General features: G+C 58.4%; 4 protein-coding genes across 4 annotated transcripts; 3 read left to right on the top strand and 1 right to left on the bottom strand.

The window, feature by feature from the left end:
* Positions 1-432: 432 nt before the first annotated feature.
* Positions 433-4,960, top strand: CH63R_06505 (ABC-2 type transporter; the record flags this gene model as incomplete). The annotated part of the gene is made up of 2 exons (XM_018301480.1): positions 433-4,872; positions 4,931-4,960. The coding sequence occupies 2 exons, from the start codon at positions 433-435 to the stop codon at positions 4,958-4,960; spliced, it is 4,470 nt and encodes a 1,489-aa protein (XP_018159330.1).
* A 1,131-nt stretch (positions 4,961-6,091) lies between these two features.
* On the top strand, positions 6,092-6,994 carry CH63R_06504 (Short chain dehydrogenase; the record flags this gene model as incomplete). Its single annotated transcript, XM_018301479.1, has 1 exon — positions 6,092-6,994. One exon carries the CDS (start codon positions 6,092-6,094, stop codon positions 6,992-6,994), a length of 903 nt encoding a protein of 300 aa, XP_018159329.1.
* A 589-nt stretch (positions 6,995-7,583) lies between these two features.
* On the bottom strand, positions 7,584-9,447 carry CH63R_06503 (High-affinity glucose transporter; the record flags this gene model as incomplete). The annotated part of the gene is made up of 5 exons (XM_018301478.1): positions 7,584-7,772; positions 7,827-7,918; positions 7,996-8,457; positions 8,520-9,326; positions 9,399-9,447. The coding sequence occupies 5 exons, from the start codon at positions 9,445-9,447 to the stop codon at positions 7,584-7,586; spliced, it is 1,599 nt and encodes a 532-aa protein (XP_018159328.1).
* A 2,256-nt stretch (positions 9,448-11,703) lies between these two features.
* Positions 11,704-12,709, top strand: CH63R_06502 (uncharacterized protein; the record flags this gene model as incomplete). Its single annotated transcript, XM_018301477.1, has 3 exons — positions 11,704-11,806; positions 11,961-11,986; positions 12,038-12,709. The coding sequence occupies 3 exons, from the start codon at positions 11,704-11,706 to the stop codon at positions 12,707-12,709; spliced, it is 801 nt and encodes a 266-aa protein (XP_018159327.1).
* Between the last annotated feature and the right edge of the window lie 1,673 nt (positions 12,710-14,382).

Raw genomic sequence — 14,382 nt, 5'->3', positions numbered from 1 at the left:
GTCCGAAGCACCTCTCGCTCTCCCACAGGTCCTTTGACAACTATTTCATCTCCTTGAAACCGACACATCCCCCGACTCGTTATCTTTCTCTCATCCTCTCGTCTTCCTCTCTCTCTCTCTCTCTCTCTCTTTCGCTTACCTTCCCCCCCCTCCTCCTTTCTCCCTCGGTACACCATCCCCGTACCTCCGCTACAACATCTTCGTCTCACCGGCACGGGCCAGCCACCGCCACTTTCCGGCCGTCTGGGATCACCACGCGCCTTTAATAGCTATTAATACTATTGTTACCACAACTACTCACTTACCACTCAGTACCCGACCTCTCATTCTTCCGCCTGTAATCGCAAAGTACTGAAATTCGACCACTGCATTACGATCATATTCGCAGTGGGCAACAACCAAACGAGACAGACCTCTCAGCGCGACGGTCCAATGGCGGACCAGGAGTTTGAGAAGACGCAGGAGGCTGTCGCTGGAGGCAGCCCTGCCGTCAACGAGAAGAACACGGCAGAGGCGCACCCGGCCCCGCGATCTTCGACCTCGACCGCCGCCGATGTTTCGGAGAATCAACGAGAGGAGGCCCGCCGCAACAACCCCGATGGCTTTTCCGCAATTCACACCGGTGTCTCGGTCCACCAGGCCGAGGCTGAATTCGCCGAGCTGCAGCGCGAGCTGTCCGGCATGTCGCGCGCAAGCAGGGTCAACAGCCGACGCAAGTCTGGCGACGTCGAGAAGGCCGTCACAAATGTCAACTCTACCTCGCCCTCCTCAGACACCGAGGCCGAGCAGTTCGACCTCGAGGCCGTCCTGCGCGGTGGCGTCGAGGCCGAGCGCCAGGCCGGCATCCGGCCGAAGCACATTGGCGTCTACTGGGACGGGCTCACCGTCAAGGGCATGGGCGGCACCACCAACTACGTCCAGACCTTCCCTGATGCCTTTGTCAACTTCGTCGACTACGTTACTCCGGTCATGAACCTGCTGGGACTGAACAAGAAGGGCGTCGAGGCCACTCTTTTGGATCACTTCAAGGGTGTTTGCAAGCCCGGCGAGATGGTCCTCGTCCTGGGCAAGCCCGGTTCCGGCTGCAGTACGTTCCTCAAGACCATCGCCAACTGGCGTGGTGGGTACACCGACGTCTCGGGTGAGGTGCTTTACGGGCCCTTCACCGCCGACGAGTTCAAGCAGTACCGCGGCGAGGCTGTCTACAACCAGGAGGACGACATCCACCACTCCACCCTCACCGTGGAGCAGACCCTCGGCTTCGCTCTCGACACAAAGGTCCCCGCGAAGCGCCCCGCCGGCCTGTCCAAGAACGACTTCAAGAAGCAGGTCATCTCCACCCTCCTCAAGATGTTCAACATTGAGCACACCCGCAACACCGTCGTCGGCGACGCTTTCGTGCGCGGCGTCTCGGGCGGCGAGCGCAAGCGTGTCTCCATCGCCGAGATGATGATCAGCAACGCCTGTGTCCTCTCGTGGGACAACAGCACCCGCGGCCTGGACGCCAGTACGGCCCTCGACTTTGTCAAATCCCTGCGCGTCCAGACGAACCTGTACCAGACCTCCACATTTGTGTCCCTGTACCAGGCCTCAGAGAACATCTACAACCTCTTCGACAAGGTCATGGTCATCGACGCGGGCAAGCAGGTCTACCTCGGCCCCGCCAAGGAGGCTCGAGCCTACTTCGAGGGCCTCGGTTTCGCACCCCGCCCCAGACAAACTACCCCTGACTACGTCACCGGCTGCACCGACGAGTTCGAGCGGGAGTACGCCGCCGGCCGCTCGGCAGAGAACGCGCCCCACAGCCCCGAAACCCTCGCCGAGGCCTTCAAGACGTCAAAGTACCAGAAGCAGCTCGACAGCGAGATGGAGGAGTACAAGGCCCGCCTCGCGCAGGAGTCGGAGAAGCACGAGGACTTCCAGGTCGCCGTCCACGAGGCCAAGCGCGGCTCCTCCAAGAAGTCGGTCTATGCCGTCGGCTTCCATCTGCAGGTCTGGGCCCTGATGAAGCGCCAGTTCGTCCTCAAACTGCAGGACCGTCTCTCCCTGTTCCTCTCCTGGCTCCGCTCCATCGTCATCGCCATCGTCCTCGGCACCCTGTTCTTCCGTCTCGGCTCGACCTCAGCCAGTGCTTTCAGCAAGGGAGGTCTCATGTTCATCTCGCTTCTGTTCAACGCCTTCCAGGCCTTTTCCGAACTGGCCAGTACCATGACCGGTCGCGCCATCGTCAACAAGCACAAGGCCTACGCCTTCCACCGGCCGTCGGCGTTATGGATCGCCCAAATCATCGTCGATCAGGCTTTTGCGGCGACCCAGATTCTGGTATTCTCCATCATCGTCTACTTCATGTCGGGTCTCGTCCGCGATGCCGGAGCCTTCTTCACATTCTACCTAATGATTCTGTCCGGCAACATCGCCATGACGCTGTTCTTCCGCATCATTGGCTGCATCAGTCCCGACTTTGACTACGCCATCAAGTTCGCCGTCGTCCTTATTACCTTCTTCGTCGTCACGTCCGGCTACCTCATCCAGTACCAGTCCGAGCACAAGTGGCTCCGTTGGATCTACTGGGTCAACGCGCTTGGTCTCGCCTTCAGCGCCATGATGGAGAACGAGTTCAGCCGTTTGAAGCTCATCTGCTCCGACGAATCGCTCATCCCCTCGGGCCCCGGCTACGGCGATATCAACCACCAGGTATGCACCCTTGCCGGCTCCGAGCCTGGCACGACCATCGTCGACGGCTCAGCCTACATCGCCGCCGGGTTCAGTTACTTCAAGGGCGACCTGTGGCGCAACTGGGGCATCATCTTCTCCCTCATCGTCTTTTTCCTCATCATGAACGTGACTCTCGGAGAGCTCATCAACTTTGGCAACAACGGCAACTCGGCCAAGGTCTACCAGAAGCCCAACGAGGAGCGCAAGAGGCTCAATGAGGCCCTCATCGAGAAGAGGGCGGGCAAACGCCGCGGCGACAAGCAGGAGGGATCCGACCTGTCCATAAAATCGGAAGCCGTCCTCACGTGGGAGAACCTCAACTACGACGTCCCCGTGCCTGGCGGCACCCGCCGTCTGCTGAACAACGTTTATGGGTACTGTCGCCCTGGCCAGCTCACGGCGCTCATGGGCGCATCCGGTGCTGGCAAGACTACGCTCCTCGACGTGCTCGCGGCCCGCAAGAACATTGGCGTCATCCACGGCGATGTCCTCGTCGACGGCATCAAGCCCGGTAAGCAGTTCCAGCGAAGCACCTCGTACGCCGAGCAGCTCGACCTGCACGACCCGACCCAGACGGTCCGCGAGGCCCTCCGTTTCTCTGCCCTCCTCCGCCAGCCCTACGAGACCCCGATCGCCGAGCGTTACTCGTACGTCGAAGAGATTATCGCGCTGCTGGAGATGGAGCACATCGCCGACTGCATCATCGGTTCCCCCGAGTTCGGCCTGACGGTCGAGCAGCGCAAGCGCGTCACCATCGGCGTCGAGCTGGCCGCCAAGCCCGAGCTCCTCCTGTTCCTCGACGAGCCTACCTCTGGTCTCGACAGTCAGAGCGCCTTCAACATTGTGCGCTTCCTCAAGAAGCTGGCGGCCGCCGGCCAGGCCATCCTCTGCACGATCCATCAGCCCAACGCCGCCCTCTTTGAGAACTTTGACCGCCTGCTGCTCCTCCAGCGGGGCGGACGCACCGTCTACTTTGGCGACATTGGCCAGGACGCCGTTGTGCTGCGTGACTACCTCAAGGCCCACGGCGCCGTCGCCAGGCCCACGGATAACGTGGCCGAGTACATGCTCGAGGCCATTGGTGCTGGGTCGGCGCCCCGCGTCGGCAACAAGGACTGGGCCGACATCTGGGACGAGAGCGCCGAGCTCGCCAACGTCAAGGAGACGATTAGCCGTCTCAAGGAGGAGCGCGTCGCGGCGGGCCGCACGACGAACCACGACCTCGAGAAGGAGTACGCCAGCCCGCAGTGGCACCAGCTCAAGGTGGTGGTGAAGCGCATGAACCTCAGCTTCTGGCGCAGCCCCAACTACCTCTTCACACGCCTCTTCAACCACGTCGTCGTCGCCCTCATCACGGGTCTCACGTACCTCAACCTCGACCAGAGCCGTAGCTCGCTGCAGTACAAGGTGTTTGTCATGTTCCAGGTCACGGTCCTGCCGGCCCTCATCATCAGCCAGGTCGAGGTCATGTTCCACGTCAAGCGCGCCCTCTTCTTCCGCGAGTCGTCGTCCAAGATGTACAACCCGCTGACTTTTGCCGCCGCCATCACCATCGCCGAGCTGCCCTACTCCATCATGTGCTCCGTCGCCTTCTTCCTGCCGCTGTACTACATGCCGGGCTTCCAGTCCGACTCGTCGCGCGCGGGCTACCAGTTTTTCATGATCCTCATCACCGAGCTCTTCTCCGTGTCCCTCGGCCAGGCGCTCGCGTCGCTGACGCCGAGCCCCTTCATCTCGTCGCAGTTCGACCCCTTCATCATGATCACCTTCGCCCTCTTCTGTGGCGTCACGATCCCCGCGCCCCAGATGCCCGGCTTCTGGCGTGCCTGGCTATACCAACTCGACCCCTTTACGCGCCTCATCGGCGGCATGGTCGTCACGGCGCTGCACGACCTCAAGGTGGCCTGCACCAAGGCTGAGTTCAACCCCTTCACGGCGCCGCCGGGCCAGACTTGTGGCGAGTACATGCAGCCCTTTTTCGACAATGGCGGCCCCGGCTACCTCGCCAGCAACGACACGTCGAGCTGCGAGTACTGCGCGTACAAGGTCGGCGACGAGTTCTACCAGCCCCTGGGCCTCGAGTTCAGCAACCGCTGGCGGGATCTTGGCATCTTTGCCGCCTTCGTCGGCAGCAACCTGATCATTCTCTTCATGGCGGTAAGACCCTCTCCATCCATCCCTTTGCTGGTGAGCCAGAGACTAACGAACCTCACAGAGCAAGTTCTTGAACTTTAACCGCAGATAACCGACCGCACCATACCCAGTCCCGCATTTGGACTTTTTTTTCTTTCTTTCCTGTTTGTTGATTTCAAGGCGTTATGTTGGCATCGGTCCCCCCCATCCACCCATCGCAGCCGATGGTAATCGAGACCATCGCTCGCAGGCTTTTCCAAATGGAGTCCCGGGGGGGAAGGACGGAAAATTCCTGTCTTGTCGTTTGTGGGGTACAATAGAGAATGAGATCTGTAGAGAAGGGCCTTCGTTGCAACGTGGCATGTCATGAGGGAAATGTCCATGAACACGCCCGCATTCATAGAAGTTTACGTAATTTAATAGAAACGGCCAGAAAGAGTTCTCAACACGCTTGAAACCCCCAGTTTACTATGTCTCAAGCTACGTGTGATCTTTTGACGTCGTGATTTGTGGTGGTGACCGGCCCTCTCTATTCCTCGTAGCAAATCGCGATCGTACCGCCCACAGGGCGCAGCAACACGGAATCCGAGGCCCCTTACCGAGAAGAGGATGAATCTCAAAAGGGCGAAGGGAGAGAGGGACGAGAGGAAAGAAAGGAGACGAGGGAACATAAGGGTAACACGTCACATTGTTTGTCGCTCGACAGTGGTCCGAAATCCCTCGGTGTATGCCGCGCACATGTCCAGAAACCCCCCCACCCCCGAGAGCATCTCATCCCCCTCTCCTCCCCCCTAACCCCCCATGCGCAGCACCGGTGACGTACCCCAGCATCCAGGGAACCCCAAGGGTCCCCCCCCCCGCACTCGGAACCCCGCCACCGGGTTGAACAGACCCGCATCGGACGACAGTCCTCCGTTAGGTGCCCGAACACCGCCGCCGCCGCCGCACGGCGTTCTGCCACCCTGTCATCGACCCTCACCCCCCGGGTGACGACGCATTGAAAAGAACCCTCTGACGACCCGGACCATCCAAAATACATCGTACGTGATATTGAGGAAAACTCAATTTCACCTCTATCTCTCTCTCTCCCTCTCTCTCCCTTACACCCATTCTCACCAGAAAATCTCACTCCCCTCCCTTTCGGACTACAAACTTTCGTCCATCCCCATCTCACCTCATCTCATCTCATCTCCTCTTATCGGACGCACACACACACACACACACACACACTCACACACACACAATGGCCGAACCAACCGCCCGCGCCGACCTTGCAAGCCGCCAACTCCCCTCCATGACCCTCGCCACCGGCCTCCCCTCCCTCCCAGGCTCCTCCGCGTCCCGCACCGCCTCCGCGGCGGACGACCCCACCACGCGCTTCGCCCTCCCCGGCACCGCCGTCATCACCGGCGGCACTGGCGCCATCGCCAACGCCGTCGCCCGCGCCATGCTCCAGCACGGCCTCGCCGGCCTCGCCCTCCTCGACCTCGACGTCTCCTCCCCCGCCGCCGCCGCCCAGGTCGCCGCCCTGCGCGCCGAGTTCCCCGCCACCCGCGTCGACGCCCACGCCGTCGACGTCACCGACGAGGCCGCCGTCGCCTCCGTCTTCGACCGCGTCGCCTCGGACCTCGGCGGCGTCGACTACCTCGTCTGCCTCGCCGGCGTCGTCGGCTGCGTCCACGCCCTCGACATGCCCGCCGCCCAGTTCCGCCGCATCCTCGACGTCAACACCACGGGCGCCTTCATCTGCGCCCAGGCCGCCGCGCGCCTCATGGTCCGCCAGGCCCGCGGCGGCCGCATCGTCCTCACGGCCTCCATCTCGGCCCACCGCGTCAACTTCCCGCAGCCCCAGGCCGCCTACAACGCGAGCAAGGGCGCCCTGCTGCAGCTCAAGAGCAGCCTCGCCGCCGAGTGGGCCCGCTACGGCATCACAGTCAACAGCATCAGCCCGGGGTACATGGACACCGTGCTCAACGAGGGCGAGGGGCTGCGCGAGGCCCGCGAGGTCTGGGCCGCGCGGAACCCGGCCGGCAGGATGGGCATACCCGACGAGCTCGGCGGCGTCGTCGTCCTGCTCTGCTCGAGGGCAGGGAGCTACTTCAACGGCAGCGACTTGGTCGTTGACGGCGGTGGTATCGTTTTTTAGAGTGCGAGTGATGTGAATCAGGGCCGTGGAGGGCTCGGAATGCTACGGTGGATAGATCAGCTGAAAAAGGGAGAGGGATGGTAAAGCGATATGTTTTTTTGTTGTCCACGTCGCCCCATGATTTCCCTTCGGCTAAGTCTTATCATGCTTGAACCGCGCAGCGGAATCGATGTCCAAGCTTCAAGAGGATGTGTACTAGGGACTTGGGAAGTCTCAGCGCCGATTGCAGCACCCCAAAACTATGAGACGACAAAAGAAGGCACGCCGCTGATATTCAGGCCCGGAAATTGGATTCGAGAATTGTTTTTTTTTTTATATTCTTGCGCAAACGGCATAACCGAGGCTGATGTTGCGGCAGCTGTTGTGATTAAAAAAATGATATTGTCCAACTTCCAAAGCGAGTGAGACTCAAAGTCAACGTTTTTGAGCACATGAACGGTTTCTGGTATCTTCCGCATATTCATCCATCCGCTAATGAAATTATTTGGCACCCTCCTCCCAAACGGCCGGTTCCATTCATTACAAACACTTCCTGCTACATACACCCCACGCTGATATTACAGTAAATAGGTCGATGAAGATGCCTGGCTTAGAGCGCGGACTTCTCGGGCTCGGCAGCAACCGGCTGAGTCTCGGTGTTGTTGTTGGGACGGCCAACCTTGACGTTTCCGGCGGCAATCTCGTTCTCGAGGTCGTCGAGACGCGACTTGACCTGGTGGCTCTTCCAGGCGGGAAGGCCGGAGTTGAAGACGTCGTCCATCTCCTCGAGAGTGAAGCCCTGTAACAGCAAATTAGCGGTGTTTTAAAAACAGGAGTCAAAAAGTCGGTTTACCTTGGTCTCGGGAGCAAAGAAGGCGGTGTGGAGGAAGGCGAGGGCATTGAAGGTGGCGAAGATGTAGTACATCTTGAAGTTGATGTTCCACACTGCACATCACTGGTTAGCATCTGCGTAACGATAAGGCGACGACGACGACGACGACGACGACGATAGGTTGACTCACACAGAGGAGGAACGGCAAAGGCCAAAACCATGTTCCAGAACCAGTTGGTGCTGGTAGCCAGGGAGACGGCCTTGGCACGGATCTTGCTGGGGAAGATCTCGGCAGGGTACGTCCAGGAAACAGGACCCCATGTGGTGGCAAAAGTTGCGACGAACAAGTAGGAGCAAGAGACAATGGCGGCGGAAACCGAGTAGTTGTCCTTGACGATCCAGGAGACGGTCTCATTCTCGGAGGTCTGCGTCTCGGCAGTGTTGGGCTGGCCGTAGTACTGCTGAAGTGCGCCGGAAATGAACAGCCAAGTCATCATCATGAAGGATCCGCCGACAAGCAAAGGGCGACGGCCGAGCTTGTCAATAAAGATGATGGCAGGCAGGGTCATCAAGACGTTGATGATGTACTGAATAGAAGCAGTCAAGAGCGGGTTGCCGATACCGGCTCCTTGCATGATGTAGACGATGTAGTCTGGAGAGCGTGTTAGTCAACTTCCGTCGCAGAAGGCTGGGACGCGCAGTCGAGATACTTACACATCATGATGTTCATGCCGCACAATTGGGACCACATCTGGATGCTCATGCCAAGCAGAACGCGCTTGTACATGCGGGGGGCAACAAGACCCTTGAAAGAGCTGATGTTCTCCTCGCGCTCGAAGCGAAGGGCCTCCTCAATCTCCTGATACTGGGCTAGGACCTTGGGGTGGTTGACGTCGCCGTTGCCGTGGAGGTGAGCAAGAACCTGCATGGCCTCGTCCCAGCGGTCCTTGCTGGCGAGCCAACGCGGGCTATAGGGGAAGAAGAAAAGACCGAAAAAGAGGATGACAGCGGGGACCATTTGCACACCCCAGGGAATGCGGAAAGCAGCAGTCGGCTGGTTGGGGTCGGTAGGGCCGCCTCCAACGCCTTGGGCGGCACCGTACTGGATAAAGTATTGGATCAGGATACCCCAGGTAATGGCCCACTGCTGGAGCGATACAACGCGACCACGGATCTCCTTGGGGGCAATCTCTGACTGGTAGACGGGGACGATGGAAGAAGCAATACCGACACACATGCCGGCGACGACACGACCGACGCAAAGCATGCCGACGTTGACGGCGGCGCATTGCAGGATGGCGCCGATGATCCAGAGGATGCAGGAGAACTGGAGGGCGACCTTGCGGGAGTACTTGTCGGCAATGAAGGACGAGACGAGAGATCCGGCGAGGGAGCCGGCCGGCATGGAAGCTGTGATACCGCCCTGAGCATACGATACAGGGTTGTTGAAGTATCGCTTGTAGGCCTCAGTTCCAAGGACACCACTCATTGAACTGATATCGAAGCCGAAGAGACCACCGCCTACATCGCAGTCAGTACTGTTTGTGTAGGCTCGGACAGGAGTCACGAAAGGGCCGGTCAGTGGTCACATACCAATGGCGGCGAAGCCGCAGATGAAGTAAACGTTTTGCGCCTGATACATGGTGGCGGTTTTCGCACGAAGGCGAGTGTTTCTGGTGTTGTATTCAGTGGCGATTCGCTTCTATTGATCCGTCGTGTCTCGGTAGGACGAGATGAGATTGTGAGGTCGGATGCGTCAACGAAGAGGGGGGCCTTTCTTGACCTTTTGGACGAGTTTGCAGGTGGGCGCGGCCGAAACTTTATGTAGAGGGCGAAAGGGAGGTGAGTGCTCGAAACGGTACCGCTGCGTGTACCTCTGGACGCAGATCGGGGGCGACCGTCGACATGTCGTGCAATAGACTCCGAGTGGCATGGCGGTACCGACTAACGAGGACGAACCCCCGTCGTACCAGGATGCGGCGTCGACTGACATTGGGCTGGCCGGTCGAGGCTATCGAAGGGGGGACCCTGGCAGAGGGATTGGACGGACCGAATGCAAAAGGTTGGCGCATGGGGTAAACAAGGTTGATGTGGAGGATTGCCCGTCCCGTGGTATCTGATGGGTCATGGGTAGGACGCGTATGCGGAGAGACAACGAAGGGGGTGGACGATCAATCCTTTGGTGGCCGGTTCGGCGGTTCCTGTCGGGTGTTGAATGTTGGGCGATGACGGGTTGGACGACGGGTTGGACGACGGGTTGGACGACGGCGTTGACTGTGATTGCAAAGACAATGCGGCAACTGGGCCATCAGCGCCTTGGTCTAGGACCAGAAATTTTACTCTCTGCAAAGGTCGGGACACCGTGACTAGCACAGGTTCGAATATGGATACGGCGAATCAGGAGGTCTCAAACGCCAGAGCACCCATCGATGTGGCCCGGGGAGGGTCGGGGCTCCAAGGATCGTTAGGTCTGGGTGTAGGAGACGAAATGCCGAGAGTCGAGTTGCTGACAGGATTGGATAATTGTTGATGCTGGCAAGCGAACGGCGCACTTGTTTCTTCGTTCGTGTTGGTGGTGTTGGAGACCAGGTTGCGGTGCAACATTGCAGCGAGCCGAACGGAGATGAAAAAGCTCAGCCAGGTCCCATCCCTCTACCTACCTACCTACCTTACTTTAGACACCTTACCTTAGTTAGGTACTCTACCTAAGCGCTTGAGTAGGTAGGCAGCCAGCCAGCCGTAGGTGGCAGCAGCAGAAATCTTGGCTTCTGGGAGCCTGGTGGCTTATGCCGTGTTCCCCTTGTGTCGGTGCTGGCAGTCACCACCAGTACGCCATGCTCTGCTCTGCTCTGTGCTGTTGTGTGTTGTTGTATGCTGTACTGCCGGCATGTTCAGTGCTTGTATCTCTCCGTCCACCTGGAAACGAGGACCTTGACGATGCAGTGGACCGACCGAGAACATGGATGGGCTGGCCAGGCTGCTGTGGTTATCTCTTCGGTATCCATCCGTACATAGACCTTCTTGTAGGTGCGAAAACTTGATTCTTACTAGTAGCACATTCATTTGGTTTGCTGGTGGACCAGGCCGGGTTGCATGCACAAGAAATGAATATAGATTGTGAGTTGAATTACTAGCAGTATCCGTAGGTACCTGCTCTTAGTCGAGCTCGACAAGCAAGCAACTTGCAACCAAGTCCAGGCGCGACAGCTGCGGAGAGGTACGTGCCCTCCCCGGTTCCTGCCGTTTCTTTTCGGTCTTGATTGACCCCTGCCGTGCCGTGCCTGCCCCTCCTGCCTCCCGCGTGAGTTCTCGACACACGGTTCAGGTCTGACAGGGGTTAGCGCCAGTTTTCCCCCCTATGAACCCACATCGACCAGCGGGCCAATCTTCGTGGACGCCTTCCCCCACCCCGACTGAGGAGAAAAAGCCACAAAAAAGTCAAACTCAACGCAGGTGGCCGATCGCATAGGCAAGCAGGCTGCGGGGACACACATACATACATTGTACATGAGACCGAATACACTCGTAAGGTGTAGATAGATAGAGTAGGAACGAGCAAGGGAATGAATGAAAAAGTGAACGACCGAAATTTGGCTTGTCAACCATCCAAAACTCTGAGGGACATGTCATCGTTCGGCACCGATGGCGGCTGCCAGTCAGTGAGTGTCTGGATGTCTAGTCGGGCTCTGGTCCGACCATACAGAACATCCGTTTGTCGCCAGTTCATTGCTTCGGAAGAAAAGACGGCGACCAACATGGATATGACGCACAATTCAACAGCTAATCGCCTGTGGATGTTCCTTATGACGCGGCCCAGAACTCCGCCAGTTTTTCGTACCTAGAACCCAGGACCTAGGCAGGACGCACCCGTAAGTCCAGAACATACATCGTATTAAAGATGCCACGGGTGCTGTGGGCTGCAGAAGGAGATGAGCAAGGGACGACGCTGCGACTCAGCCAGCCTGCCAGCCAAGGGAATATTTCTTTCTCATTCGAACACGGTCAGTAGAGGAATAGAAGACACGCAGGAGATTGGTTGTTGGCATTTCTTTTCCTGATTCCTTTTATTTTTCATAATCACGGGACAATGCAGGGCGAGGGCAAGGGTGAGGGCGAAACCGAGGAAGGAACGAAGCGTCCTGTAAAATAAACCAGTTCCTCCCCAAACCCCCCCCATGCCGGTCCGTCTTGTTTGATGGCCCCACCTCGTCAGACTCTAACATTGCTCCAAGGCTCCCGCTTCCCCGACCTCTCCTACGTCCCGATCAGTCGTCTCATACTCTCTTCTGACCTCCTTCCCATCAGCTCACAGGCACAGGCACAGTCACAGTCAGTCACACACCCACATCTCACCCCATTCCACCCGATCCTTCACCCCACAATCCCACTACTCACAAGCGAACGTCAACACCATCTCATTCGTCGCCGACGCAGTCATCCTCAAGCCACCCCCGCCTCATCTCACATCGACCCCCTTTGGACGTGGCAGTCTGTACATGCTCCTCTCAGCAGCCATCGACCAGAAAGGCATCGTCACTGTCCACTGCCGCCTGGCTGCCGCCGCCATTTGCAATTTGCCTGCCTCGTGCCCCAACTACTACTGCACAGCGCCCGTCCTCCCTCCTCTTCCGCACGCCACACCTCCTCCGCCTTGCCGCGATCAAATCGAGACCCTTTCCTTCACTGGTTCCGGCCTCCCCACTTCTTCGCTGAGGGATGAGCTCGAACCTCCCCAAGCACCCAGTTCTGTCTCCGTAGCAAATCCGCCGAGCAAATCGCCGCCCGTGCCCTTCCAACGGCTAGCTAGCTATGCACACACAAGTAGCCCTTTTGGGGGGGAAAGGGGGGGTTGGCTCCCTAAGGAGCTTCGACTCGGGCAACGGGCAACGGCCGCTTCGTCTTAGGCCTGTGCCGCCTGTGAGTACCAAAACTTGTCCTCACCCTCTCTGTCAGCTCATAATTGTTCTCAAACAATATGCTTCCGCGGCCTCTTGCGGGGGAAAGCCTCCCGAGCTGCGGGCCCCTCAGCTTGGTTCTGTTCTTGTTTGGCGGGTCATCTCTCGGACCACCTCTCCGACTCGGGCTAACCTGGACCCACACCTCCCAACGATCCCAATCTTGACATTCGACTCTTTTGACGGCTTTCGACTGACTTGCCTCGAGACTGTTTATCCCTACTGCGACAGAGAGGAGGCCCTTTCCCATTCGTCTCGGCCTGGGAGATACAGCAGACACAACTCCGCCGCCGCCATCTAAATATCGATTGTCTCGAATCTTATCCTCCTCCGTTCCTTGCGGATTTGTCACAAACTCATTGGTCGTCGTTGGTTTTCTGACCGCATTACCTAAGGCAGAGCCCACCGATGCAGCGTTAGCGCCAACTTCTGTGTCAAGATTGAGTGTGTCCGCCCCCTCTCTCCCCGGCCCCCAGCGCGCCCCCGGCATAGTCGCCGGGGGCCCTCGCCCGCCGCTACGCTACGCGATTATTGAATGGTCCGCTTGAGGGGCATCGCCCGCCAAACGTCGTCCAACTTTGCTTGCACCTGATTCTTTCGAATTTTCCTTCTCTAACTCTAGCCTTATCCGATTCCGCCAAGCCAGTCTTGGCACTCTCATCAGGGAAAGCTTTTTCTTCCCTGTCAAACGGTCAAAGATGAACCTTACGACATTGGGTCCCGCTCCTTGAACCGAGACCGAGAGAAAACTCTGCCCCGGCCGATGTACGCCGTAGACGTACCGAAGAAGGACCACCCGCCCCCCTTCTCCCGCTTCAAAGGGGGTCACTTGATGCCTTTTCCGCCGGAGATCGACGCGCCCAGTTGCTGCACACGACGAACTACTAACCCGACAATGCCTTTCCAACAAGTTTTCTCCCTCCCTACCGAAGTCTGAAGCAGCACTGAATCCTTCAGAAGGCCCGGCTCCAAGCTGTCTGATAGGGTTGAAGGCTTCTCACGCTGCAACGTTGCCCCGAGGGTGGTGTCGGGGTTGAGCTGCCAAGCTGATTATCCTCTTTTTTCCGTATCCGGCCCCTCGCTTGGTGCTACACACCAAAGGCGACGATGGACGGTCGTCTAGGTAATCACCTTGAACTCTGGAGTCACAGGAAAAGAGCTTTAGTACCGCCCGAAGGGCCCAGTTGTCATCTCAATTCTGATCGCTCTGATGTTCCGTACGCCTTCCTGGGTCGTATCCCACCCTGCCTGTTATGCCGACCGTCTGGATGGGCCATGTCACCCCGGTCCGACGCCTGTACGGGTCGAAAGAGGTTTCGCGTCACCCAACCATGCCAGGCTTGCATCTCGGTAACGAGGCGCATGCACCGATTGCATGTTGCCCTACTCGTGCCGGACTTGCAGGAGCACATGACCCAGATTATCAGGTGAGACCAAACGAACTCGGATCTCGTTTACTTACACATGCGACCCTATTGTCAATGCTACTTTGAACCGATAATGCCTCCCATTGTTCACTTCACGGCTCTTCGCCCTCTGCTTGCCCTCTGCCACTACGCCCGTCAATAGTGTGCGGACGCGTAGGACTGGGCAACTGCCGAGTGAGAGACCAGCAAGCAGAT

The sequence above is a fragment of the Colletotrichum higginsianum genome, chromosome 4 (assembly GCF_001672515.1).
Source record: "Colletotrichum higginsianum IMI 349063 chromosome 4, whole genome shotgun sequence".
Classification (NCBI taxonomy): Eukaryota; Fungi; Ascomycota; class Sordariomycetes; order Glomerellales; family Glomerellaceae; genus Colletotrichum; species Colletotrichum higginsianum.
Note: the sequence above shows the minus strand (reverse complement) of the source record. Positions and strands in the feature narration are given on the sequence as shown.